Below are 26,467 nucleotides of genomic sequence, written 5' to 3' on the forward strand. Positions count from 1 at the left end.
CACACCAACCCTGGAGATAAAACACACAACACTGATTTTCATCACGAAGCACGCTACCTCTCAGGGTGTCCCTCACCCCCTCACATGGAAGGTCCATGGCCATGTCATTTGCTCAATTGCTTCACAGTCACCTCCTTTCCTAAGCAAGTTTTCCTAAATCGCATACATTTACAGTAACTTTTTTTTTACTACTTACTTTTTGCTGTCATTAAACCCATTTCCTCTTGTCCTTGGTGACATGGCCGTGTAGAGGGTCACGTGACTCTCTATATTTAACTTCCATGTATCCTAAAGAACGCCATGGTAACTATGGACTAATGTCTATAAACAAAAAACCGATTTTCTGTGCCTCTAGAATATTGGTACTGTGCATCAGGTCCACTTCTGAACTTATAATAACATACAATAAAATAAGGTATAATGAAATAAAAGTGTACAGTGGCAACAATCGAAAGTTTACGTCAACTTACTGTTAATGCTGTTTCGTACTCTCCAGCAGCCAAGTATGCTAAGCCCAAGTAATAGGAAGCTTCGCCTTCCATCTTTTTGTCATTTCCTGATGTGAAAGTGCAGAAGAATTACCATGGCTTTAAGGAAATCGATTTATGATAACAAACAGGATATTTGCTTTTTTAAGACAGTAGAAAGTTACTATAACAAAGTATACACGTTTATCAACCATCCCTGAAATCTAACTGTATACTGGTTTTTAAAAAAAGTCTGATGTTAACACAATCGACCCAGACCACACACGTTAAAGTGCATTAGCAATGTAATTAGGAGGCGCTGCCCTCCCACACAGACCAGTGCCATCATCCTGAGATTCGTGCGAACTGTCTAGGCTGCTCCGCCACATGAAGACCGAGGCCAGCCAGCACTGCTGCTACCATGTACCTCAGATACCTGGTAAAGAGAACCAACGTTATATGGCGCACAGACGTGCACACACACACACACACACACAACACCGACACTCAGCTAAGTCTCTGACATGGCAGCTAATTAGCAAATTAAGGAATTGTACTTTTTTGATTAGGTCCAATTTAAAAGCTGCTGGTTAAAACTTGGATGAGAATGACTGACAGAGTTTTACTTGTTGTTACAATACAAAATTCCACACACGTTTTGAAATCCAAACTCATTTTTCTTTGCTTAATGACTAGTAATGCTTTTCATCACCTTTCACAAGGAATTTTAGCCTTTCTAATCTCTGTGTAATGCATTTTATTCCAGGAATTATCAACTTCTTTCCACAAGCAGAATGTGAAACATGTAACATGTGGTCCAATGAGACATACATCATACATTCTCATAAACATCATTTGTTCACATTTACTGTATAAAATATAACATATAAATCTAGTATATATATTAACATTACAAAACCATTACAAAAACCATTCACAATTTTTATGCACAGCAAGAACAGTACCCATTTTCTGCTTTTGGAAGTCTTTGGCTTTCAATGTTACGGTACTCCCAGGTAACGCGAGTGCTGACAGACGCACCCTCATTTTTGATCCTCAGAAAGAAAGTACCAAATTGCATATATAGAACTTTCTATATATGGGTTTCTGAACTCTGCATCGCCACCTCCGTGGGTTTCAGCAGGAGCTAGCAACCCTCTGTGCTGCCTTCCCCCTCACCAGCCAGTGAGTCAGTACACATGGAGCAGGGCTCACACGGAAGGAGGGTGGCAAATGACAGTGACGGCACTTTTTCTTCTCTAGCAATTCACACCAATGGCAGAGAAGTATACCCCCATGAATTCACTTCAGCACAGTTGATAGAGCAGTGATCCAGTCTAGGGAATTTTAACTCTTAAAATTCCTCAGGGCACTAACTCTCTCTCTGAGTCCAAGAATGCTGGGGTCAGAGTGAGACTCGGGAAGAGGAAGATGGGGTAAAGGAGGAGACTAAAAAGGAAAGTTGCCTTTGAATGATGAAGCTTGTTGTGTGTGGTTTGTGCTTGCTGTACTAAGTGGTGTCACTGGGTTAAGCACCGACAACAGCATGCGCTGATGAGTTATCATTATTTGCATCTAATTCTATGCAAAGGGTGTCCCAGCAAAGAGGAGAAAAAAAATCTACCCTTGTTGATAGAAAAATTTGGAGACCGCCAATTTAAATAAATGGATCACATCAAATACTAGTTTTAAAATAGAATTTAAGCATGAGAACTTTTCCTGCTCACTAGTTGAGACAAAGTTAAGATAAGTGGATGCAATAAAAATAACGGGAAAAAAATGTCAGCACTATTACAGATGAGAGACTTATATGGAACAACAAGGTAAAATACTATGAATATGTTGTGTGGTTTGAGTGGGCTGAATTAATACTGGCTTTGCTATCTAAATCGACAATGATTTATCTTAAAGAAAATACCATGTTTTTATTTTCAAGACTCCAGGGGCCATCCTTTCCTTTTGGACTACCTTACAATTTAGCAAATGTGAACCTAAAGTAAAATACCACCTCCTAATTGATACACTACATTGAAATTGCACATAACTTTCTAGGTAACTAAAGTCAGCTGCTGAAATCGACCCGAGAGCCCCCTATGGACAGCAGGGCTTCCTCTTTGGGGAAGGTACTAGATCACCGTTCATTCAAAGGCCATTCATGCAAGGAGATACATCCTCCAGTGGGGGTGATTTCCTAAGGGTATTCTAACTAATGTTGTTAAAAGACACAATGGAGAGAATGCGTTGTTCACTTTTACTCTTTAGAAAAATTAAAATTAAAATTAAAAATCAGTCTTGCTTACTCCAGCTAAGCCATCTGTCACTCCCATAGATCAGATGTAGCCAGAAGCCAATCAACTTCAGGTCAAGAACATAACTTCTATCCTTTGCCTTCATGAAAAGGCTACTCTAATAATAAATCACTATGTGGTAATAAAATGTCCTTGCACTTCACAAAGTAAAAACTAGATGAGTAGAGGCTCCACATTCTCGATACTTTCTATATATGCAAATAGTATAGAATATCAAGGATCGGCTTCCACAAAAGTGTTTTTACTGCTCTAAATGTGCATATGAATCCCCTGAGGATCTTGCCAACCTGTGATTCTGATGCAGTAGGTCCTGGGTGGGGTCTGAGGTGCTGCTTTTCTTACAAGCTTTCTGGCGATGCTGATACTGCCCATCCAAAGTCCACACTTTATGGGAAAAAGTCTAAAATATATTAGAGTTCTATTTCTCTGCTACTCCTGACTAAATATTTACCATATCTTCCCTATTACCTGACAACAGGGAATTTACAAACAACAAAAGGTCTCTTGGATTGAAAGATTAATAAGACCTTACACACGCACACACGCACACCCCACCCCCTTAGTTTTCGCAAACGACCTTACTTTCTCATTATGGGCTCGTTGTTTTATAACAGGGCTCCCAGAAGGTTGTAATTTTGGAGATAAAGCTTTCAAGAAACTAATGGATTTCTTGTTGTCAGCACCGAGGCACCTCTGTTTTACAGTGAAATTTGAAAGTATATTGATGGCATTTGTCTTTGCATTTCGTAGGAAATAATCACCCAAACACTGACGATTTTTATGCCACTCTTGGGAGAAGCAGCATCTGCCCATTAAAGGAAGCGATGTGAGAGCGTTCCTTTCCACTCACCTTCTTTGGCTATTTCAGAGGCTTTTATTAGAATTCGGATGGCCTGTTTGTAATCTTTATTTTCCAGCATTCTGTCGGAGAGTAATCTGTAGGTCCTCAGGAGACTCTCACAGGCCAACAAGTTGAGAAAGTGGCCTGTCTCATCCTTCCATATCCGCCCTTGCGTCAATTGATGGAATGCTTCATAATGCTCGGCAGCTTCCAGGAGCCGACCTGGAGAATAGAAGCCATTCATAAACATAAACCACAGGCCAGAACATGTTTTCAAAGTTTTTGTGTACATCTTATGTTTTACTATTAAAGGGTGGGGAGGGGGCATAAAATAGAGTCAAGGATTTGTAAGCCTGAAGATGACCTAAGCTGGAAAAGCAGCTGCTTCCATTTGGAGCTCAAATTTAGCATTGATTTCGGATGGACACCTGCTAGGAGGATGTACTTTGGCTGGTGGAAGTTGACTAGGATTACGGATGTTTAGGAAAAAGTGTGAACATCCAGCAATAATTGTTAATGACAAGTCATATGAGCCAACATTCATTTAATATCACATAGGCAAAGCACTGTTCTTTGTGCTTTATATGCATTTCTCACTGAACAGTCCCATGGAATAGATTCATGAGTCCATTTTACAGAAGAGAGAGTGAGGGTAAGAATTTTTCCCAAGACGGCAAGCCTAGTGGGTGAGTACTCCAGGCAGTCTGGTCCTAGAGCCCGAACTCGCCACCATGTCCTGCACTGCTCCCCCGGCAGATCACAGGCTTCACTCTCAAGAATAATCTGGGCATCTTTGGAAGGGATACATCGGTTGCTACAAACTCAAATTCAAATATTATGAGTCTTTAAACTACTTCTCAAAATTTGACTGAACTTTCCAAGCAGGCACGTGTATACAGTATTCTGTTTAGTATTGAATAATTAAAGTGTAACTTAACTGCCTTCCTGGATTATATTTTGTAATATAGATCTTCAGATAGATCTTCTGAAATCCAAAACTCGAAAGTAGCTTTGAGCCATTTCACTCCTTGAAGTATGAGCAAGCCCATTTCTGGAAGATAGTTTGCAGCTGTGGACTGTGTTTTACTTGTGAATTGCCTTGTGAAAGGCTCACAGTATCCTGTACTTGGTGCGGGAGCTTCCTCACTGGAATCAACTGAGTTTGGCATTCAGGTGGTAGTGGTTAGGGTGAGCCAGCCGGAGCTCCTACCTCCACTTCCCTTTTCCTTTTCTGTCGTTTAGCCTCGGGCTAATTACTACCCTCCCTGTGCCTGGAGTTGCAGAATTCTTCTGCAAAATGAGATTGTAGTGTAACCATTCAAGGTGCAATTATGAGAAATGAACACCTGATACAGAGTAGGTGCTCAATAAACACAGCTACTGTTATCAGTTGACAGTGATAACAGTTTTTAAAAATCCAACAGGTTGACTGAAATATAGGCATAATTTTTTTATATATAAGTACAACTTATTCTTCCTGCAAAAACCACAGTTGAGTCCTTATAACAATATGGTCATGATTGATTAAATTAACTCTATTTAGGTCATATCGGGCTCAATGCACTTCCTCAGATAGGATTCACCGGATATCACAGGTTGGGCATTACGGGATAGTGCAGTTGCTGCCAAACAACTGCATATAGTTTCCCCTTATTTTCGCACTGAGTTTGTTATCAGCATCACCAATACTAAAGTATGAAAGGATGCACATATAACAAGTAGTATTCACACAGAGACACAAAAGAGATGGATCATGAGCAAACAGTCTGCACCGAAATCCAGTAAAGGCGTGGCCCATCTGGGTGCCCGCTGTGCCATGCCAAAGGAGGGCACATCAGCAGAAATACAAACATGATAAAAGACCACAGAGTCACACATGTGATACTATTTAAGACTATTTCATGACATGGGCTGGTGCTCATGATAAGGGAAAATATTGGAAAATAGCAGAAAACATTTACAAAACATTATCAGAATTATTTGGGTGATGAATTTCTTTTCTGCTTTTATTTCTCTCTGTCATCACTGGCATTTTCTAACACTTCTATCATAATAATATATTCCTTTGTAATAAGAACAATACAATAGAAGCTACTTTTTAAATAATGCCCAATCCCTTTCCATTTTTGATACAAATACTCCAGGTTGAAGTTCACTCCTCTAATCTATCTTTGCATTTAACTGACCATTTTTCTTTACCTCCCACAAAAGCAGGCGCAGCTTGTCATCTCTCCCACCAGAAACACCTTTCTCCAAATACCCATGACCCTCATTTTTTAAAAAACTCGAATGAAGCACTGACATATATGTGTGTTATGTTTCCTCTGTTAACTATATTTCTGCCTGTAAAGTATGGCCCTGCATCCTTGGAAAGATGGATACAAGAGTTCTTTTTTTCTACCCAGCATCCATCTATTCATAAAGTCCAGACACCTATTTTTCCTTGGACGTGTGAATTGGAAAGGGTGGTACAGGGAACTGTGAGTAAACCAGATAGTTCCAGAAAAAAACTGGGCATGCAAGGAAACCAGGCAGGCCCTAGCAACATCGATGGTCACACACAGTCACCAGGGGAGAAGAGGGTTCAAGTTTAGGCTGTAAAATAACAGAGTCACTGAGAATTCCACGAGGTGAGCCAGGAGATGAAACGCCGGATAACCCCACTAATTACAGCAACGTGAAAATGAGGCATAATGAAATAAATTAAATATGAGAGCTGACAGTCATGTTCAAGGTGTGATTTACTTGGGGGCCAAAAATAAAGGTGGAGGGAGGCAAGGAGAATGTAAAATGTGGGGGAAGGGAAGGTGGAGGAAATGGGGAGGGGGTGGAGATAGGGGAGAGGGAAGGAAAGGTGGGAACTGTGCCCTTGTTTTCCATATAAACAGACTTCCTTCCCTTTGTCACTGATGCCATTAGGCATCCTAGACAGGCTTTCCAATCAGGGGTGAAGTAAGGGAGGCACTTGGTACATTGGTGTTGCTTGGTTACTATGGAAGTTGGCCTCGGAATGACTGAGAATAGTTATTTTTGGTTGAGCTTGATTTTTGCTAGGGCTTTGGAACTACTAGTGCTTAGCTCATGATTAATAGCCAAGGTTCTGACCTCAGAAGAGTCTACCTGCGTTCTCTGACAGGGAAGGGTCACGGTCCAAGATGTGCAGTTAAAAGAGAACAGGGAACTGTTCTTTCCTGAGGGCCTGCTCGGTGCAAGTCAAAGGGATGGCTTTCCTCTGCCCTCGCCACACATTACCTTATTCAACCTTCAAAAACTGGTGAAGTAAATATTGCTTTTCCACTAAAGAGAAAGCTTGAAGTTCACAGAGGTTAAGTGATTCAAATACATAAAAGGCGACGTGTAGGATTTAAACCTAGGATCCTGGGAAACACACACAGCTTCATTCCATCTCACCAAGTACTAGTCAACAAACCGAGTCAGGAATCTCCAGTAAAGTAAGTTCTATGCTCTGGACATAAATCTCTCAAGTTAAAAGAATGCTCAAATCATGTGGTTTCTAGTCTCTTCTGATTTATAACTCTGTGACTCTACTCCAGCGACCACAGATAACCTCTAACAAAAAACACAGGTATCACCACCTGGCGTGCTTCTGATGGGTCCTTCTGAGGGAGTCAGAGGTACAGCTGACCATGTGGCCTGCACGGAGATTCCCTGCTTCCCCTGAGCCATGCAGTGACCCCTGTGGGGCACCTGGAGACCCTCGGGTGCCCCCAACTGAGTCACCTGTGGCCATATCTGGCTCTTCCTGGTTCCGCCTCCCTGCCCTGTGTCACTTTGCTGCAGACGTGGTCCCTGGGGATGCTGATCAGCACTGTTTTTACACTGAAGTGCCCACCCAGAGGAAGTGGAGTTGTCCAGTCCTTCTCAGATGCAGGGATTCAGTTCTAACATCATCTGGAGGCAAATAGGTCCATAAATAAGCCAGGAGGGATTTGGTCCAAATGACCGTAAGTGTACGAACGGCTTAACTAAAACTGCTACAGGCTGGTCAGAATTGGAAAGTGCATATTATAAAATAATATAATATTCAATTTAAAATATTAAAATATATGTCTATACTATAAAGAGAGCAGAGTAATTTAAATATGCAACTATTTCCCTTTAAGCATGATTAACAATGATAGGATTTCCATCCAATTTATATTTCCAACTGTGAATAGGGTTTGAAAGATTTTATTACTTTCTGCTAGTGACTCTGATATTGAGACTAGATATTTATTAAAATGTAATACATCTTTTTGCAAATTTAAGTTTAAGTTGAATATACCTGAGAGAAATACCGTAAATGGTCATCAATAGAATGATGATCATTTTGACAAAACTAAATGTAAATATAAATAAAGATCATGCACCAGGCTTTCCAATTTAGCATCGCTTTATAACTTCTTGAAAGTATTCATATATAGTCTATCTTTTATCATCAAACTTTAAAAAAATAAATTTGAATACAGTAGAACCAGGACAGGTTCCAGGTTCTACCATCAGTCTCACGGAAGGACAAGTGTCTAGATAGCTGTCCATTTCTAGAATTATCAAATGCAAACATTCCTTCCTATTAAGGAAGAGGTCAGAGAGAAGAATGATTACACCAAAGTATCACAAAAATCAAAGTTAACTGAAATCAGGACAGGAAAGGGAATCCTTGGGTACCAAGCATAAATGTTAAAAGTCTCCTGAGGAGACACGAGTTCTCTCAGGTACTCGCCAGGAATCGCCAACAAACCTCATCACAGTGAGTAACATGGACCACAAGAGTGATCTCGACGAGGAAGACATACTACAGATTGCTCCCTTAGGTCCCCAGAAACATACAGAGAGTCCACTAACATTTCAGGTGACTTGGGGAAGAAAATGGAACCAAAATATTTTGTTGGACAGACTGGAGATGGCCTTCCACCAATACCATCAGTAAGCAGTTCATCACAACGACATGAGGTAGCATCTGACAGCACATCTTGTAGGAGTCACGCCATGAAAACCTGTATAGAAGAAGAGGATCCAGGTATGGACAGAAGTAGCCTAAACCTCAGGGTTTGGGTTTTTTTTTAAACAATTACAAGATGTTTACATAAACAATAAAAAGGTTGGCACATAAAGGACACATATTTCTTTTGTCACATAAAGGAAAGTGCTTTCAAAATAAAACTACTAGAAAGGAGTTTCACTTTATCTAAAGCCCACACAAACATGGAATCTACCCATTTATTTAAAAATACAAACAAAACCCAAGCAATGTTGTAAACTGCAAGACTACGTGGTAGGATGCTAAGACAAACACTACATAGAAAATAAGAGAAAATAAGATTTTATATATTTGGGTATTACCCAAATTGTTGCTTGCCCCTCTTCCCTGCACAACATCTCTGAAAGTTTATAGATATTTGTTGTATCACAGCAGATGTCTAGAACAAATATTAAGCAAAGAAGAATGTATATGATCTCTCCCATTTTAGTTTTTTTTTTAAAGTAGGAAGATTGACTAGATATTAACACAAATGGGTTTAAATGTGAAGCTGCCATAAAAGCAGGAACATAAATGTAATTCTCCCAGCCGCTATTTTGATGCACATTTTTGATTCCATGAATATTTTATGAAATGGCCCAAACTAAAGCCATATAACATTCCTGCATTACTGATGCTTGCGCCCGTAAGCTACGAACATTAGAGGCATGATTGAGTGCATTAAAATGAACTCATTCAGCAGTGCATTGATTACTTGAAGGGGGAGGGAAGAGGAAAAAAGAAAAAAAAGAAGTTGCTCCACTTAAGAAAACAGCACACAAATCTCAACTTTGCAGTATAATAAGGGTGAAAGCGAGTTTGAATAAAATACTATTTCATAAATAAAGGGCGACTCTGTCTGGACCTGACATTCATTAAGCACGATGTTAATTACGTCCAAAGATGGCCCCTGGGTTTCTTTTTCTTTTTCTTTTTTTTTGTTCAGGTAATTTAAAATGTCACAATCTCTAAGATGCTCAGACCGGCCTGCTTTAGCTCCATGCATCAGCATTTCTGAAAGTTGCTAATTATTTCCTTTTCTATCAACTTGTACATTTGCCAGTAAAAATAATACCACAGAAACAACTGCACGAGAATAACTCGATAGGTTCATAAGGCCTATTTCGTCAGCAGCACTCCTACAAGTCTTAAGTGTATTTAGTTTTAAATTGTGCACATTTGTTGAGGAATTTAGGGAAATATTCCTCTTGAGTTTAAAACAGCAACCTAAAGGAACAATAAAGCCTTATGTATATTACAGTACATTTTAATCTGGAGCTACTGGACATCTTTGGTGGTAAGTTACTGTTCTGCACAGTGTAGACATAAAACCTGCTCAAAGCAATATTGAATAGTAGCAGAAAGAGGAAAATGTTATTGCCTTTTTGTAAAAACAAAAGACATTGCCTTCCATTCAGTTTAACTGCATGAACATTTTATATCATCTTTAGGTTTTTACATTCAACTGGGGTAATTATAACAGCACTGCACATGCAGAAATGGCTGAGGGTCTGTCACACTTCCCAGTGGAAACTACCACTTGCAAGGGCGTCTCTCTTGTCGGAGGAGGTCTTTTCTGCATTACAACCCACTGCACTGCATCGTGAAATGGGCTGCTGGGAAACGCAGATTTTGTTCTGTAACTCAATAGCATCCCTAATAAACCAGGAAGAAAATGTGCCCATAACTTTTGTAGCTACTTTGGGATACTTAGAAGAAATTTCAGATGCTATTTAGAAAATGAAATTCTTTCTTTAGCATTTTGAGCAAGGGCTTCAGGTGGACATTATAGGGATGCTACCACACCCCTGTGAAAGAGTGTGGGCCACTAAACCAGACAACAAAAAGGATTCGGAGAAGGCAGATGTGGGAGAAGCTCACCAAGGGATTAGTTACTGTTGTTGGCAATGCCAGCAAGTTGAGTTTTAAAGCACAGTAGATTTGTAGACCAGTGGAGGGTTGGGGGAGTGGGTGAAAGAGGTGAAAAGATTAAGAAGTACAAATTGGTGGTCACAGAATAGGCACGGGATGTGAGGGCCCCACACAGAGAACACAGCCAACAATACTGCAGAAACTATGAGCACGGTGCCAGGTGGGCACTGGAAACATTGAGGGGGACACTCTGTAAACTGAATGATTGTCTGATCACTATGCTATATACCTGAAACCAATACAAAAAGAAACAAAATCCAGAAGATTTCCTCAGATCCCTACAATATCCTGTAGAAATTATTCATTGTTCTTGTTTGTGACTTTAGATAGCTGAATTGTGGTTACCGATGGAAACCTTGACTGATCTATATTCTAATAAACTTTAGACAAGTGGTTTCTACCCAAGTTTTGTAATTTCTAAGAATTAAGCATGAATAGCTTTGCTCTTAAATGTTCATAACTGGAAGTACTGAGATTACCAGTTTTTCTAAATGTGAAGCATTTGTGTAATGTAGAAATAGGAAATCAACATTAGCCATTAAAACTTTGTGGAGCCTGTAGAGTTTACTACTATTCTCAAATAGAAAATTGTTTTCCTTTGCTGGGTTTCACCTCATCTTAAAATACTAAGTTAAAGGTGCTGACAAGCATAAAAAATCTGAGGAGAAATAAAGTCAATATTGGCATTAGATCAACTAATGCATTTACATTGCTCTGGAATTAAGCAATAATGTAATTCTTACTTGAATTACCTATTACTCAAGATTTTAAATAAACTACACACTGATTATGTGTATATGTTTATATGAGCAAAGTGAAAGGTATAGGAGCACATATACCAAAGTATGAGTATTGATTAACTTATGGAAGTTGGAGGTAAGTGGGGCGAGTGTTCACTTTTCTCCTATCCACAATGGTTTTGATGGAAAATAGGCAGGTGCTACTTTGGATCTGAGAAAGCCTAACAAACTGACAATAATCTATTAAGGTGAGTGTGGGCGGAGAAAATAGCATTAGTTAAGCACTTACCATGCATCAAGCAGGACAGTAGCTGCTGTACCCCTTTGTCAGTGTCTACGTTTTAGAAAGGAGGAAGACAAGAACCTAGGCGTTCTCTTGCCTAAATTCCCATGCCAAGCAGGTGGCAGAGCTGATACCCACAGACCATGGGGCTTTACTTCCTGAAGCTGATCCTGTTTCAGAAGCTGTGTCCAGAGTTTGACTTAAAGGCAGACACCACAGTTTGAACTTCAATAACATGATATAATTGAACCATTCGCTCCCTTTCTTGGAGGGCGCAGAATGAGGATAACAATGCCAACTTTGGGGTGTGGGTGCGAGGAGCATGACATCAACTGTGCTGGCACCATGCGGAGCGCCTGGCACTTCTCACACAGCCAGTAACTTCACATGCCATGTCATCTGTGACTTGTCCAGGTCTGCCCTTTGGAGCAAATCTGGATGGGCCTGCTATCGTAGAATGCTTTAACAATTCAGTAGCATGGGACACCATCACTTATTCAAATTAAGAGCCGTAGGAGGCATTAGTTTGAACCGGTACACTTCACCCACCTTCCATCCAACACTCCCGTCCACCTCTGGAGAGACAGTCCAGGGCAGTGCCTCTTCCCAGAGCATCAGGGGGAAGCCTGTCTCCGGAGCAGCTTATTCTGAGTGTGGAGAGCTGAAGGCTCGGCACAGCTTTCCCAGACCCACTTGCGGAGTTTGGGAAAAAGAGAAACCTGCAGCAGAGCAGACCCCTCTGAATGAGGCTTCCTCTCTGCACTGCGCCTTAAGCAGTAAATAATTAAAACACCCTGAAAAAGACAGGTAAAATACAAGCAGCTCTGTCAGTAACACAGACATGAAAGAAAAGGGGAGGAAAATGAATTTTTAAAAAAAAAAGGCAATGAAATAATTCATTTGAAGCTCTAATAAAGTTTCATTTGCAGTCTTGTTTAAAGATATATCAGACTTTAGGGATGTAACCTAATTACATCTTTATTCTAAGTTCCATTCAAAGATCTTGGACTTTGATTCTTTAATACAGATCAAACATGGAATAATTTTCTTGTGGCTATCAATACTTTAAAGGGATCTCTTGATTAAATATTATAAGGTCTTATGAACAAGTACATTTGGTAGATGGAGAATAAACTGACATACCCCCAAAAGTGACAATTAATTTATACAGAAAAAGCAATGCTAATTTACTTAATTTGTGAAAAAAACTTTTAAATATTGAATTTACTTTTATTCAAATATAAAAGGATTGGTTTCTAGCGCTAATCTAGTCAAGTGCACCTTAGAAAATAAGGTGAAAATGTATACTAGCTCCTCTATACTTTATTACCTTCATGGGTCTAGTTTCCTTCCAGAACCATCCTCCCTATGGACAGTCTGCATAGGCTGAACGGTAGTCAAGATTAAGTCATGAGGAGGTCAGGTCACTAGTACCCACTGATGGAAAGAGATCCTCAAAGCACCCTACATGGGAATCTTGGGGGGCAGGGGGAAAGTAGGGCGGGGGAAAGGACCAGGAAGGAAAATGGTTGGACAAGCTGGCAAACGACAGAGGGCATAAAAAAGGAGTAACGATGTTTTCATGTATAACGTTGTCAGGGTTAGTTTAATTTCAGAGCCTTTTAAATTATAATTTTAATAAAAATAAGTAAACCCAAAAGTCCACTTTGTGGAGGTCTCTGCTGAGCAAACCTTTCAGTAGGGATGTAGTACAAAGAACACTGAACCTAATATCTAAAGACATAGGGCCCAGTCTTGGCACTGACATTCTTTAGCTGCCATTTAGCCCCTCAGAATCCTATGTTCTGTAAATCTGAGATGGGGAATCATATCACTGATGTCATGCATGAGGAAAAGCACTTCATGTATTACGTAATACATCTATGTGTGGCTGCCATTATGCACATGACAGACGCATTTGGTGTAAGTCCATCTAAATGGTACTGTTAAATCAGTCTGAAGCACCATGCAGTACTGAGGTAGTTTGTATGTGTTTGTGTTGAGTGCGCCACCCAGAGGGAGTAGTGAGCTGACAGGGGAATAGAGCTCCGGAGTGAATCTTGCACCTGCTGCTAAGAAACTATATGGGCCCTGACTGGTGCGACTCAGTTGGGTGGGTGCCATCCTGCAAAGCAAAGGTCACTGTTTTAATTTCTGGTGAGGTCACATGCCTGGGCACATGCCTAGGGTATGGCTTCAATCCCCAGTCAGGGTGCCTACGAGAAGCCACTGATCAGTGTTTCTTTCTCACGTCAGTGTGTCTCTCCCTCTCTTTCTCCCCTTTCCTCTCCCTGAGAAAAGAAAAAGAAAGAAAGAAGAAAGAAAGAAAGAAAAGAAAGAAAGAAGGAAGGAAGGAAGGAAGGAAGGAAGGAAGGAAGGAAGGAAGGAAGGAAGGAAGGAAGGAAGGAAGGAAGGTAAAGAAAGAAAGAAAGAAAGAAATTTAGTGGCCATGGCAAAGTGTTTAATCACTCTGCTTCAGCTTTCTCATCTAGTAAATTAGGTAAGCTTGATGACTTCTAAGATCTAATAATGGTTCTAAGATTCATTTATCTAAAAGAATGGAACAGCAACAGTTCCCAACCCAGTTTTAAACAACTGAGTACTATTTCACAGCTTACTAATCTATATCCACCTGTTATTCCATAGAAAGGAGTTTTTCTTGACATTTTGGGCCACCCCCATAGCATCTCTTTTGAACACCAGCTTTTAGGAATTACAAAAACCTGTGGAAAACCTTCTCCTATTCTCCACCCCAGCCACTACCCTTCAAGCATGTGCAGGAGCCCAGCACCCAAGTGGAACAGGGACAAGCAGAAGAAGCCTTTGAGCTCCTGGGACGAGAGAATATGTACCTACTGCGCGCACACAAGTGATCTTAGCACCTGGAATGGCAACAGGGAAGTTATCTACAGAGCAAGGCCTGACCTCTCCATATGTGCTTAATGTTCTGAATGAAAAGATATGTACATCTTCAAAAAAAGTAGAGCAGGTGGTTTTTGCTTTTTAATAAAACACACACACACACACACAAACAAGAATAATTTTAAAAGAAGTTTTCCTAAATTGCCTTGTGGTAGATTTGCACCCTCTCTGCAGACCTACAGGGAGCCCATGGAGGCATGGACAGCGGAGCAGCCAAGCAGAGGACTGAGGTGGAGGGTTGGAGCTCAAAGGAAGGGCGGGGAGATGAGGGAGACATCAAGGGGCAGAAGAGCCACAGCCTCGACTAAAGGAGGCGAGCTTCTCATTCCTGTTGCTGGTCTCCCTGGGGACTCGCTCCAGTTTTAACTGGGAACTCACTGCAACCACTGTCTGTGGGCCTGATGGGTTAAGTGACAGGCACACCCTGGGAGGGGGAAAACGTGAAAACAGAGAGCAGTACTGACATAGGCCTGCGTGCCATACATGTCAAGCATTTTACTTATTTGCTCGTTGAAATAACTCTTGGAACAGCTAGCACTGATTTTTCTTTAAATAATGAAGAGTGGTACAAACAGGTTAATTTTGGGCTCCATCTCTGCTTTTTATAAGCTGACATGTCCCTCTCTGTAATAAGCAGAGAAGTAGACCAAGTTTTCAAAGACTGATATTCCAAAAGCCATTTCGGCAGCCGTGGAAACCAGAGCTGGAGGTGAACCAAGAGCCCTGAGCGCGTGCTCACCCTCCCGCACTTCAGAGCCGAGGACAGCAAGTTCCCCGCTGATGACAGACTGGCCCGGATTCACGTGGTTAACCAGCAAACAGCACTACCAAGACAACCCGGGTTTATTGCCCCATCTCGCATTTTTCTTCTGCAAGACTTCATCTGTCACCTGATGCTCCGGTGACACGGTCAGTGTCTAAACCAAGACAGTCATGGAGTGTCTATGGGCTATCACTAACTTGGTCCCTCTGTATGAATTTGTAGGTTTCCACGTTATATCTTTATTCAAAGCTTTTGTCCCACACATATAACACTCCTATAGATTTGGGCTTCCCTTCCTACCTGAAAACCAATTAGCAATTCAGACTTCCCCCCACTTTTCTACCTCATTAATAATAGGATTCAATCTACGATGGTTCTCGAATCACCACTATGATTTCCTGCCAACTGTTAAAACCTCCTATAATTTTGAATCCAGTGGATTTTTTAAAATTAGCTGGTTTTCTCCATCTAGAAAACAGCAGGTGCACAAGGTCACCTGCTCCAGCACAGTGAAGGGGCACGCCAGGCCAGGTGCGCCTCCCTCCAGCCGCTGCAGCAACGCGCTTCTCCAGGGGCCGCCTCGGTTGAGATGAGACAACATGTATTTGATGGGCTTTAAATCCTCTCAACAGCGCTTACATCTCTATTAATTTTTAATAAAATGAAACAGAAAATAACATACCACACTAAAAACTGATATATCCTTTGCATTTCTTTTAGTTATTAAGGCTGTTTTTCTAATAAACTGGCAAACATCATTCCACGACAAATAAGAAATTACCATGAAATTTCTATTAATTTTGATGTGGCATCTTTGATATTAAAATCTTTGATGGTATTACTGTATTTTAATCTTTTTTTGATGGTTGAATATTGTGATAAACTTCATTTAAAATGTCAAAGAATAAAAATAAAAAACATTCACCAAATGAAGTCATGTTTATAATGGAATAGAGACTAAGGTAAAAAGCCAAAACTCTAGGAAAAGATTGTTTATAGGTGGTAATGGGAGTTTTTTAAAAATCTCCTTATATTATTTTAGGTAGTGTCCAGTGAATCGCTACCCTAGCACAGATGTTTTACCTGTCAGACTTTGAAACGAAGGAACATGCATTCTTCACACATTGGGTCATGGCCCTCTACTGTTATTATATTTCCCTTTGTCCCCTAAAATAGTATTTCTTTTCAAGTGAAGGAGGATCACTGACACCGTGTTGAATGTGGTTCGTTTCCTGAGGCTGCCACTATAAAGTACCACACACTGGGTGGCTTAAATAGCAGAATTCACTCTCACTCAGTTCTAGAGGCTGGAAATCTGAAATCAAGGGGTCAGCCGGGGTGGGTCCTTCTGAGGGCTGTGGGGGAGGATCCGTTCAGGGCCCCCTCCTGGCTTTTGGCAGCTTCCGGTGTTCCTGGGCTTGGAGATGGCGTTCTCCCTATGCCTCCACTGCACTTTTCCCTCTGGGCATCTCTGCCTCTCTGCCGAATTTCTGCCTTTTTTGTGAGGACGCCAGTCATACTGAATTAGGGCTCACCCTAGTGACTGTGTCTCCCCTTGATCCTTTGCAAAGACCCTGTTGAAATCAGGTGACTTGACAGGTTTTGGAGATTAAGAAGAAGACATCTATTTGGGGCCCACAATTCAACCCTTAACAAATGTGACAGGAAGTTCTCTGAAATGAGTAAACAGAAAGCACCAGCACTGAACACGACAGCTGTCCTCGTCTGGGCAGCACGGTTCCCGTGAGCTGTCAGCACCGACCCTGGGGAAGCAAAGCAAAACGCGTGGCCCCCCGAGAAGGGTCTGTGGGCCGTCTGGAAAGTCTTCCTCCACCAGCAAAGAGATGACTGGGATCACAGATGTGGTTACAGTGAGGTGCATGTGGGAGCCCAAGCACATGGCAAGTCTGAGGTCAAGGCAGAGGGGACAGGGCAGAAGGATCAGGCTATGTATGAGGACAGTCCTAAGAGGCTTCACTGCAGGAGACACTCATTTGAAAAAATAACTGTGCCTCCAACCAGCCTAATGCCTGGACAGCTGAACACGAAAATCGCCATCCCTCTCACACACAGGGGGAGGGCTGGGGCTTGGAGGAGTTCACTCAGTCACTGGGGAGGAGTTCACTCAGTCACTGCGGAAGTGGTTACGGGACAAATGCTTTGCTTTCCTTGCATCTCCTACACCCCTCAATTAGAGGCAGTCTCTAGTCCTGGTATTTAAAGGCAAGCAGAGTGGAGAGTCTGCCCGTGGCTCTGTTCACGGGCCAAGTGGAGCTCAAAGAGTCCCCTGCTTCTTCCTAGAGTTGAGGGACAATGATTGGGACAGCACCTCACTCAGTTGCAGTGTCTGGCAGGAATTCTTCCAGGACTGAGGTTTGATCCTGTCTTACTTTAACTCACTGGTTCTCTTCTACTTTGATCCATTCTGGAAAATATCTAGTCTTTGGAAGTAGAATTTCTTTTGTAGCTTAGACTCTTGCTCATAGTCCTTGCTTTGTCCTAACTCTTAAAGGTGTTCATGATATCTCTATGTTAATAACCTTTATGCAGAATTTAAAGATTTAAGAGGTAAGGGTTAACTTGTCAGCTCTGGTCCCATGAAGGCTGGTTTTCTGGAATATAAGACGGGCTCTAAGAAGGTTCCAAGGAAAGGAGTTGGCACTGTACTTTGAAGGAAATTGGTCCTGACCTATTGCAAGGCTTAGCCCCCCGTTCCCCCTTCCTGACACAGGAGAGCCAGGTGCTCTCCGGACTGTGAATGCCAGGGTGGCAACCTTGCTCTTTGTATACTCCATACTATAGCTGGGACCACAGGCAAAGACCGCAACCCCCAAGCCTCTCCCACTGGCCCCTCTGCTGGTCCTTCCCCAGGAGGGGCTGCACCAACTAAAAGAAGGAATGCTGAGCTGGCAGGACAGGGCTGGTATCAAGGCTCTGCCACATCACACTGCTGTTCTGTCTGGCCCCCATCACACCAGGAATTGGACAATCCTTCCCTGAACATACAGCATCCAATGAAGGGGCAGTGGGAAGCCAACACACCGGCTACTGCTCCTGCCTCTGGAAGTTGTCTCAAAGCAGTGCTACGCTCGCAGGCCTGCTGTGAGTGCTGGTGACCAATTACCTTGTTAGCATGGCAGCTGTCCCAGCAAACTGGGTGCCCATCCAGGCCCTCACCAGGCCTTCTGGAAGCAAGTCAGGGGTCTGGAGATAGATTAAAGACCAACCCTGGAGTGGGAAGAGTGGTGATGGTGTTGAGGTCAGCCTTCAGGATGGCCAGTTGATGACTGAGAGTCATTCCAGTGTGTCTTCACAACACTGCCCTGCCATCGGTGCCCTCTGAGCCCTGGCAAACCACACCAAGACAGACTATCTAGAATCATCCATGTCAATGATAATTCTAAGACCTGAACTGAGCAAGCGAACCAGGACAATTCTGCCTTTCTTCAGTCACTGGGCGAACTGGGAATCAATGCTGTAGATCCTGGTGAGCTTTAAATCAATCCCTGTGCTAACGTCAGTTCAGATAATGGCTTTCTGAACTGACTGATGTGCACTTCCTGAGCTGCGCCTACAAGGGTCTTCCCCACCTGCCTTCAGTGAACATGGTCAGCATCCCAGGGCCGTCACCCAACATCTATTTCTAATCGTCCTCCTGATCTCCCACAGGCAAGTCTGGACTCGAAGCTCAGAGGGATTGAAATAGAATAGGTTGCTTCCAGAGTGAGAAAGAATTCTTAGAAGCCACCCATTCGAAGTGGGGCAGGAGTGACAGGACAAAAAGCAGACAGAAATTAAGGGTTAACTTGTCTAAGACTGATGTTCTTCCAGAATGGCATCCCAGAAAAGAGACTGGCCTTCTGCAGTGCTCCATGGGGACGAGCTAGTCCTTAGCACTATTAATTCCTATGAAAAGCAAGGTTTCTAACTCTTTGGAAGGGGAAGAAGGAAAGGTTCTGATAGTTGTTCCACTATAAATGCTGATGTGGTCAACAGCGCACCGATTTACCAGCCCTCAATAAAGCTGCAAGGCTTGGACCCCAGGCCCTTGACTGAGCCAGGGGAGGGGCTGGTGCTGCACCAGTAACGCTGACCTGGCAGCAAGGAACTGAGGTTAAGGTTCTGCCACATTTTCGTGTTACTATTACCATGGCCCCAGATCACCAGGCAAGGAGCCCGTGCTTCTGCAACCACGTCTTTTAAAAAGCCCTCTCTCTCCAAGGGTCTGACGTCTGGCCCTGCCAGACCTCTGAATGCACACAGCTCCTACTGATGCAGTGTCTGAGAGCTTTCTCCAATGACCATTCATCCTGTTTGTATGATACAATCCTTACAAATAGTTCACAACTGTGACTGAAGATATAGCCACCGATTTGCTATATGTGTTCGTTGGTCTATGACTACACCATGTCTGCCACCCTGGCTATCAGTCAAAATATCTGACCTGAAGAATGAGACCGCCAGCCCTTGAATCAATGGCAACCAGGCCACACTGTACATGAGACCCCATCTTTAACAGAAGTGGGAAGTAGAACCTGTCTGCTATGCTTGACTCTGGCCAGGGGGCTCGGAGTGAGGCTCTGGTCACATATGTGCCAGTGGGCTGAACGTTGGCCCCGACTGCACTCAGGTGCCCAGTCCCCGTGAGTGTGGCTTCTGCTCAAGATCATTTGCTCTGTAGTTCCCTCAGGGTGTTGGAGCCTTGCCCTGGACCACAGCCTGCTCAGCTGGGTCCTGACAACCTGCCTTTGCCATCTGCCGGCTGGTATCCTGCTTTAACCTGAATGGGCACCCCTGGAATCAGGATGCTGCCGCCCGCCCCTGAGCACAGCTGCCACCTAGGTGCTGCTGTGGGGCCTCCATTAGCTTGTCTAGACCAATCAGATCAGATGTGCGGAAGCTATAGCACCGTCACCTCTGGGGGAATCCTACAGCCAGGTGAGTCCCCATTCCACTCCGGCCACATATTCTTGATAGTCTGGGTTTACCATCCTCATGAAAATCCTACCCCCGATTATAAAAGCAACACAGATAATTTTCACCATTGCTAGGTACATCAATACTCATCTCTAGAATTTTCATCAACACCGAATCAGGCAATAAAAGCATGACTCTTGGGGCCTATGATCTGATTAAGGCCATAGAAAAGAGATTTAAATCTGACAAACAGTAGTTGTAAAACAAAATAATACAACCTAACTTAAAAACAGTTCCATAGTTACAGCATTCAATTTGCTGTGGAATAACGGCGCATTCTACTGTACTACAGGAGGGCACCTAAATGTGAGCGAGCTAAGGCTCTCCCCACAGCAGCCCTGCCCCAATCACAGTTCCCAAACTCATCCTCTCTCCCAGCCACTGAAGTGAGGTGGGCAACACAGTGCCATGGTTATCAATCACGAAATTAGAAGTCACTCCGATATTTTTTGAATGAGTAAATGGATGGATGCTTGGATAGATGAAGGAAGCAATGAGTAAGTCCTCCAATAGAAATAGATTGAGAGATGTTTTTCCAATCAGAACAAAAAACAGGAGTTGTTGTTTAGTAAGTATTGCCTTTTAATTCTGCAAGATGAAACGTTCTGAAGACTGGTGGTACAGCACTGTGAATATACTTAGCACTACGAAGCTACACAGTTAGAAACCATTAAGATAGAAAATTTTACTACATATTGTTTTTACTATAGTAAAGGAAATGTAAGAAATCAAACCAAGTATTAAAGATGAGAAATAAAACTTTTAGAAAGATTTAGAATATACTCATTGATAGCTGCCTGAATCTTACTGGGACCGCTCCGATAAATTTTCAACAGTGCGTCCCTGACTTCTTCTTCTTTTCTGATATTATTTCTCCTTTTCTTTTGTTGACTTCTCGTTTGGGACCAGTAATTGGCAGTTTGATTGTATATGATTTGTTATCATAAGTGAGAGAACTGGATGGCTTATTTCTGGCTATCATAAGTGAAAGAATAAGTGAAAGAATTGCTACAAAAAGCAAAAAAATATTATTTCATTCAATTGGGGGTTTCCTAGAGTAGAGACCAAGAACTACTAAGTTTTATTTCAGTATATAATTTTCAGGGATTTTTATAATTGGCTCATCATAGAAGTAAAGCAATGAGCACAGGCCCTGAAGCTGGCTGAGTAGTTAAGACCAGCTCTACCACTCACCAGCTTAACCTCTGTGTGCCTCGGTTTCCTCATTCTCTAAATGAAGATACTTTTTAAAAGCTTAAAATAGTATTTACCTCACCTGTGAAATGGGAATACTTATTTTTAAAAGCTTAAGCAAGAATTTTACTTCATTTAAGCAAAAGCTTATTCCATTTTCACAAATTTAAAAACAAAACTATTTTTAACAATAGGCTAAAAGTTAAAAAAAATAGCTTCTCAAATTTTAGTGAGTAACATCTCTTTAGTGCATAATTTTATGCTCATCTATGACCCCCACATTCAAAAATAACCACTGTTAACATGGCGCATGGTATATATCAAATATAATTATATTTTATACTGCATTTGTGTCTTATTTTTAAACTTAATGTATCATGGGCATTTTCTCAAATTGATACATCTTTGGAGTTTCCTACCAATTCAGAATAAAACCCAAAGTCCCTACCTTGTCCTAAAAGCGCCAACATGATCCCAAGTCTCCTGGCCTCACCTTAGCTCCTCTCTTTCCAGGTCCTACCTTACTCACTGGGCTCCAGACACACTAGCCTTCCTGCTCAGCACGCGCTTGCCTTTGCACTCAGTGTCCTCTCTGTAGGACTTTTCTTCCAGACTTTCACAAGGCTTCCTCACTCCCACACTTCGTTCACGTCCCACCTTCTAACAGGTGAACACCCTGTCAGGTAGCAACCCTGCCTGTCCCCCTGCCCTGTTTTATTTTTCACCTTCTCGCACTTACCACTACTTCACATACTATTAGTGGTTAAGGCCCGTTTGTCCCAGTAGAGTGCAAGTGCCATGAGGGCAAGGACTCGTCTGCCTTGTTTACTGTTTTATCCCCTGGCACTAGGTTCTGAACAAACCCTCGTTGAACAGACAAATGAATGATTTTTGCTCTAGTTCGTCATTCCATGACTGCACAGAACTCTGTTGCAAAGATGTTGCTTACTATATTTAACACTACTTTGAGATACAAACCATACTGCAATGGGCATGCTTAAACACATTCTCTTAAATACTTTTTGATGGTTCCTTCAGGGCTAAGTTAGTGCAGCAGCTTCCTAACCATCTCCTCTTCCTCTCTTTCCTCCCCCCACAGGCTACTGGCAGACCAGCATTACGTCACGCTGCTTTTTCTTCCTGGAATGTACTGAAGTGTGGGCCCAAACTCTGCATGCTGGCCTGTCCCTATTTGGCTTTTGCACTCTTAGGTCCCATCGCTGTGCAGAAATACATCTTCCTCTTTAAACAATTTGCCCCTCCTATCGGTTCCTCCAATCATTTAGTCTACATAGTTCCCTCTTAACGAATACATTCCTGTTTGTTTACCTACCCAAATTATGGCTCGCTTCCAGGGCCCCAGCTACCCCGGCTGATCCCATCATTCCTTCCCTGAATCTCATCTGCATAAGCACTCGCTTTTCTGCAATTTTTAAAAACTTTTCTGTGTCTTCCCGCATCCACCCCTTGAGACGACCCCAGCCATCTGCCATGTCCTAGCACCTACTATAGATTACAACGTGCAATTCTGTGATGCATAAAATCCTCTTCTTCTCCTTTCTCAAAGTCCTATACAGCCCTAGCCACAAGACACTAAGTATTTTCTAATTTACTTGTTTTGACAAAATCAAAACTTTTGTGGAAATTGAGATAACTTTTTGAAGAAAGAGAAATATTAGTCATGATAAAATATTATTCTTTTGTCTTTGTATGTCTTGGGATGGGATAATTCTTTGCATGTCATGTAATGGGATAATTCTACCCATTATCCTTACATGAATAATTCATAAATCTCTATATGCCACCCTTATTAAACCACCATACAAAATATGTTTCTGATAATTTTTTTGTTTTTTTAGACTTTGGCTTATCTTAAGATAACATTAATAACAATTAAATTATTTTTAAAGGAACATGTCTTTCATGAATTATTATAAAATCACAATGGGGCCATATCTGAGTTATACAGAATTTTTCTGGTTTTTACGTGGGGGATATGGGCACTCAGGGAATCACGAAATGTTCCTTTTCTCCCTTATTTTTGTGCATAAGAAATTCAGTTAAAATGCACACAGAGGGCCCTGAGAAAGGCAAACAGTTCAGACAGCGCAGCGTGTACGTGAACGCTGGGCGCGAGCAGGGCCTGGGGGAGGAGCCTTCTCTCTGCCGCGATGCGGCCGGTGCCAAGCTGAGCACTTGCACAGGAGTGGCACGAGAGCAACACTGAAGGTGAGTCCAGAAGTCACACACCCCTTGGCTTCTTCATCTCAGTAACTTACATTTTCATACCAAAGCCTCGGGTCTTTTTCTCAGCCCCCAGGTGCTTTCTGGTTGCCTGGACTCTGACCCTCCAAGGCACCCAAGGCAGCGGGGCAAATGGCCACTCACCGTCTTCTTCAAAGAGGAGTCCCATGTGCCCATGCGCCTCGGCTTCTTTCTTCCCGCCGTCAATTTTGATCAGTTGGGCGATCTGAAAACATCGCTCATAGAAGTGGTTCCTTACCCACTTGTCTTCAGAATTATTGAAGTAACAGGCCAGAGCATACAAGTTATTATAGACATCTTCAAAGTATCCTTCAAAGAGAGAAAAACATCATACGCTAAATTAGAAAAATGTCTCAGGACACATCCCTTCAAATGGCAAACCATTATACTGATGTTCATTTTCCATTTGTCCTTAAAACATGATTAACGATTTTAAAAATCAAAATGCAAAAATTAATGTATATTGACTATTAAAATAGTTACATTAATTAAAGAATGAGCCCATGAGGAAAGCAACAGAAATATCTTTGCAAAAACTTAGAACATGTTAGAAATAGACATGGTCTTTGGTTGAAGCACTGGACTTCATATGAGACAAAAGACAATAGTATCCACTAGCAGTGTGCTCAGTGCTTTCAAAAGAAATGAATATTCGGTTATTAACAAATACTTTTCCCCATTGAAGAATTAAAAAGCATGCAGAGATTCTAGAGAAAGCAATGTTTCTTAACTATGGCAAAAAGGTAATGCAAATGAAGAAAGTAGATAGAATATGAAGATAGCAAGGTTTTTCACTCAGAAGCAAAACTGTCACGAGGCTTACAAGAGGATGAGGATGGCCCCACAGGCTGCACACACTCTCTAGCAATGTTTCTCACCATACAACTTCCTAGCAATGTTAAGAAAGAGTGAGTATCTACACTTGTGTTCTATGAGTGCATTAGGACTAGTCGTCCCCCTCACTCAGACAGTCATTAGTTTATTAGTTGTCAGTGTATTGAAGTTCCCCCTTTCCCCTGAAGTGGCGTCTGACCTATCTGTACCAAAAAAAAAAACGTATTAATATATTGCGAATCAGTCTTATGAATCCCACTGCCATCAATCATAAATTCGAACAAAAATATCGGGAGCTAAGAAACTGTGCCTCAGTCCCGTAAACTCCGTTCTTTGGTGAACGGGGACAAATTCGCAATCCTTAGGCCTTTTTGCATTTGTGCTGAAATCCCGGTTGTGAATATGTGGTAGGTTCTGGGTTACCTTTCCCAGGATTTTTTCATCACAGCCATTATTATTCACTGATATACTCCTGAAAGGATTATAATTATGAAAAATGTTTATACATCACCCACTACCACTGCTGTGAGATTAAAATGGAAACGCTTAGAAAAATTGAAGCTAGGCTGACTACAGCAAAGGGTAACTTTGAAAAACTGCACCTAAGTCACTCCAAAGTATCAAAAGAAATTTCTGAAACCTGCGTCATTCTTTTTCATATATTGCTTCCTAATTCCATAGGAAATTAAGATTTAAAGTAAGACAAAAAAAATTTCTCCCCATCACCCTGTTTTTGGAGGAGCTGGGGATTCTGGAGAGTCATTCTGCAACTGCCTAGGTGAAAAGTGGAGAACAAGCTGGGTTATTTAGTTAAAAAAACAAGGACTCTCATCTCAGAACTGACTTCTTCCGTAATCTATCCTCCATTCTGAATCTTCGACCTGAGGTGACTAGGGCACTAAGGTCTGTTTTGTAATATTTCTTTGATCACACTTAGTGATCAGGGCGTTATTTTTTAAAGGTTGGAAGTAAAGTACTTCCTATCTGCCATTTTAAAAAGTTATATAAAGAGCTTTTAAAAATATATGCTGTGCTTGAAATAATTTTCCTTTTTTAGTAATTAAATTTTAATAGAGAAACATTTTTAACATTTCATAAATGAAGTTTTGTTATTTCTTTCTAGAATGAGTTAGATGAGCTATCAAGATTGCATATTTAAAGACTAGTTGATGTTAATCTATTAATAGTTAATAGCTTAACTAACTTAACTACTAACTAAGTTAAAATAGTTAAGCTACTCTATATGGAAAAATGAAGTTTTTCCAGAGTATTAAATATAAAAGAGTATAGTCAAGTTTTTAATCTTTGTGCAATCCAAATATGTGTTTCTACCATTTCCATTATAAGCAGACTCTAAACCCTCCTTAAGTCATTAGCAGGTATGTTTATAAGATGAAAATCAATTTTATTGTTGGTTTATTATTTAGGTCAGTATTTATGATGCTCCCTAAGAAGGAGATTCCATGATAAAATAAATTCAGATGTGGCTCTTGTTAATTTCCCCCTTTCAGTGAACCGCAATGAACATTGGCATGTTAAGGGCTCCGATAAGTCCGCAATAAACAAACCTGCTTACGTTAATGTTAATTCACATAGTGGTTCTCCAACTTATTTCACCACACAATTATTTTTTGTTTGCTTTGCTAAAACCTATAAACATCCAGGGGGATCATGCTTTTGTAGACTCTACCCTGAGTATCTTAGGTAAATTTTGCCAGAAAAAAACACTGCTTAACCCTTGACAATAATTTAAAGTCAAGTGCAAATAACATTGAAGTTATCTATCGATCCAGTTGCCATTACCATTATTGTCATCCCTTCTCTAGCCCCATGGGGCACGAGGCCCTAATCATCATGTTACAGATGGTACAAAGGTCACTCACAACAATGGGTCATATAAGAAATACTGCTAGGGACAAA

At 41.5% G+C, this 26,467-nt stretch overlaps 1 protein-coding gene across 2 annotated transcripts in view; it reads right to left on the reverse strand.

Moving 5' to 3' along the window:
* The window catches only part of TTC29 (tetratricopeptide repeat domain 29), a 592,695-nt gene that overhangs the window by 87,311 nt on the left and 478,917 nt on the right, over positions 1 to 26,467 (reverse strand). For both annotated transcript variants that reach the window (XM_037162386.2, XM_037162388.2), the window contains 3 exons: positions 23,837 to 24,022; positions 3,627 to 3,839; positions 471 to 556 (listed from right to left, as the gene is read on the reverse strand). In XM_037162386.2, coding sequence (XP_037018281.2) covers positions 471 to 556; positions 3,627 to 3,839; positions 23,837 to 24,022 — 485 coding nt within the window. The remainder of the gene's footprint in view (positions 1 to 470; positions 557 to 3,626; positions 3,840 to 23,836; positions 24,023 to 26,467) is intronic.

This window comes from Artibeus jamaicensis, unplaced genomic scaffold, assembly GCF_021234435.1.
Source record: "Artibeus jamaicensis isolate MK-2021 breed Jamaican fruit bat unplaced genomic scaffold, CSHL_Jam_final scaffold_537, whole genome shotgun sequence".
Taxonomy (NCBI): Eukaryota; Metazoa; Chordata; class Mammalia; order Chiroptera; family Phyllostomidae; genus Artibeus; species Artibeus jamaicensis.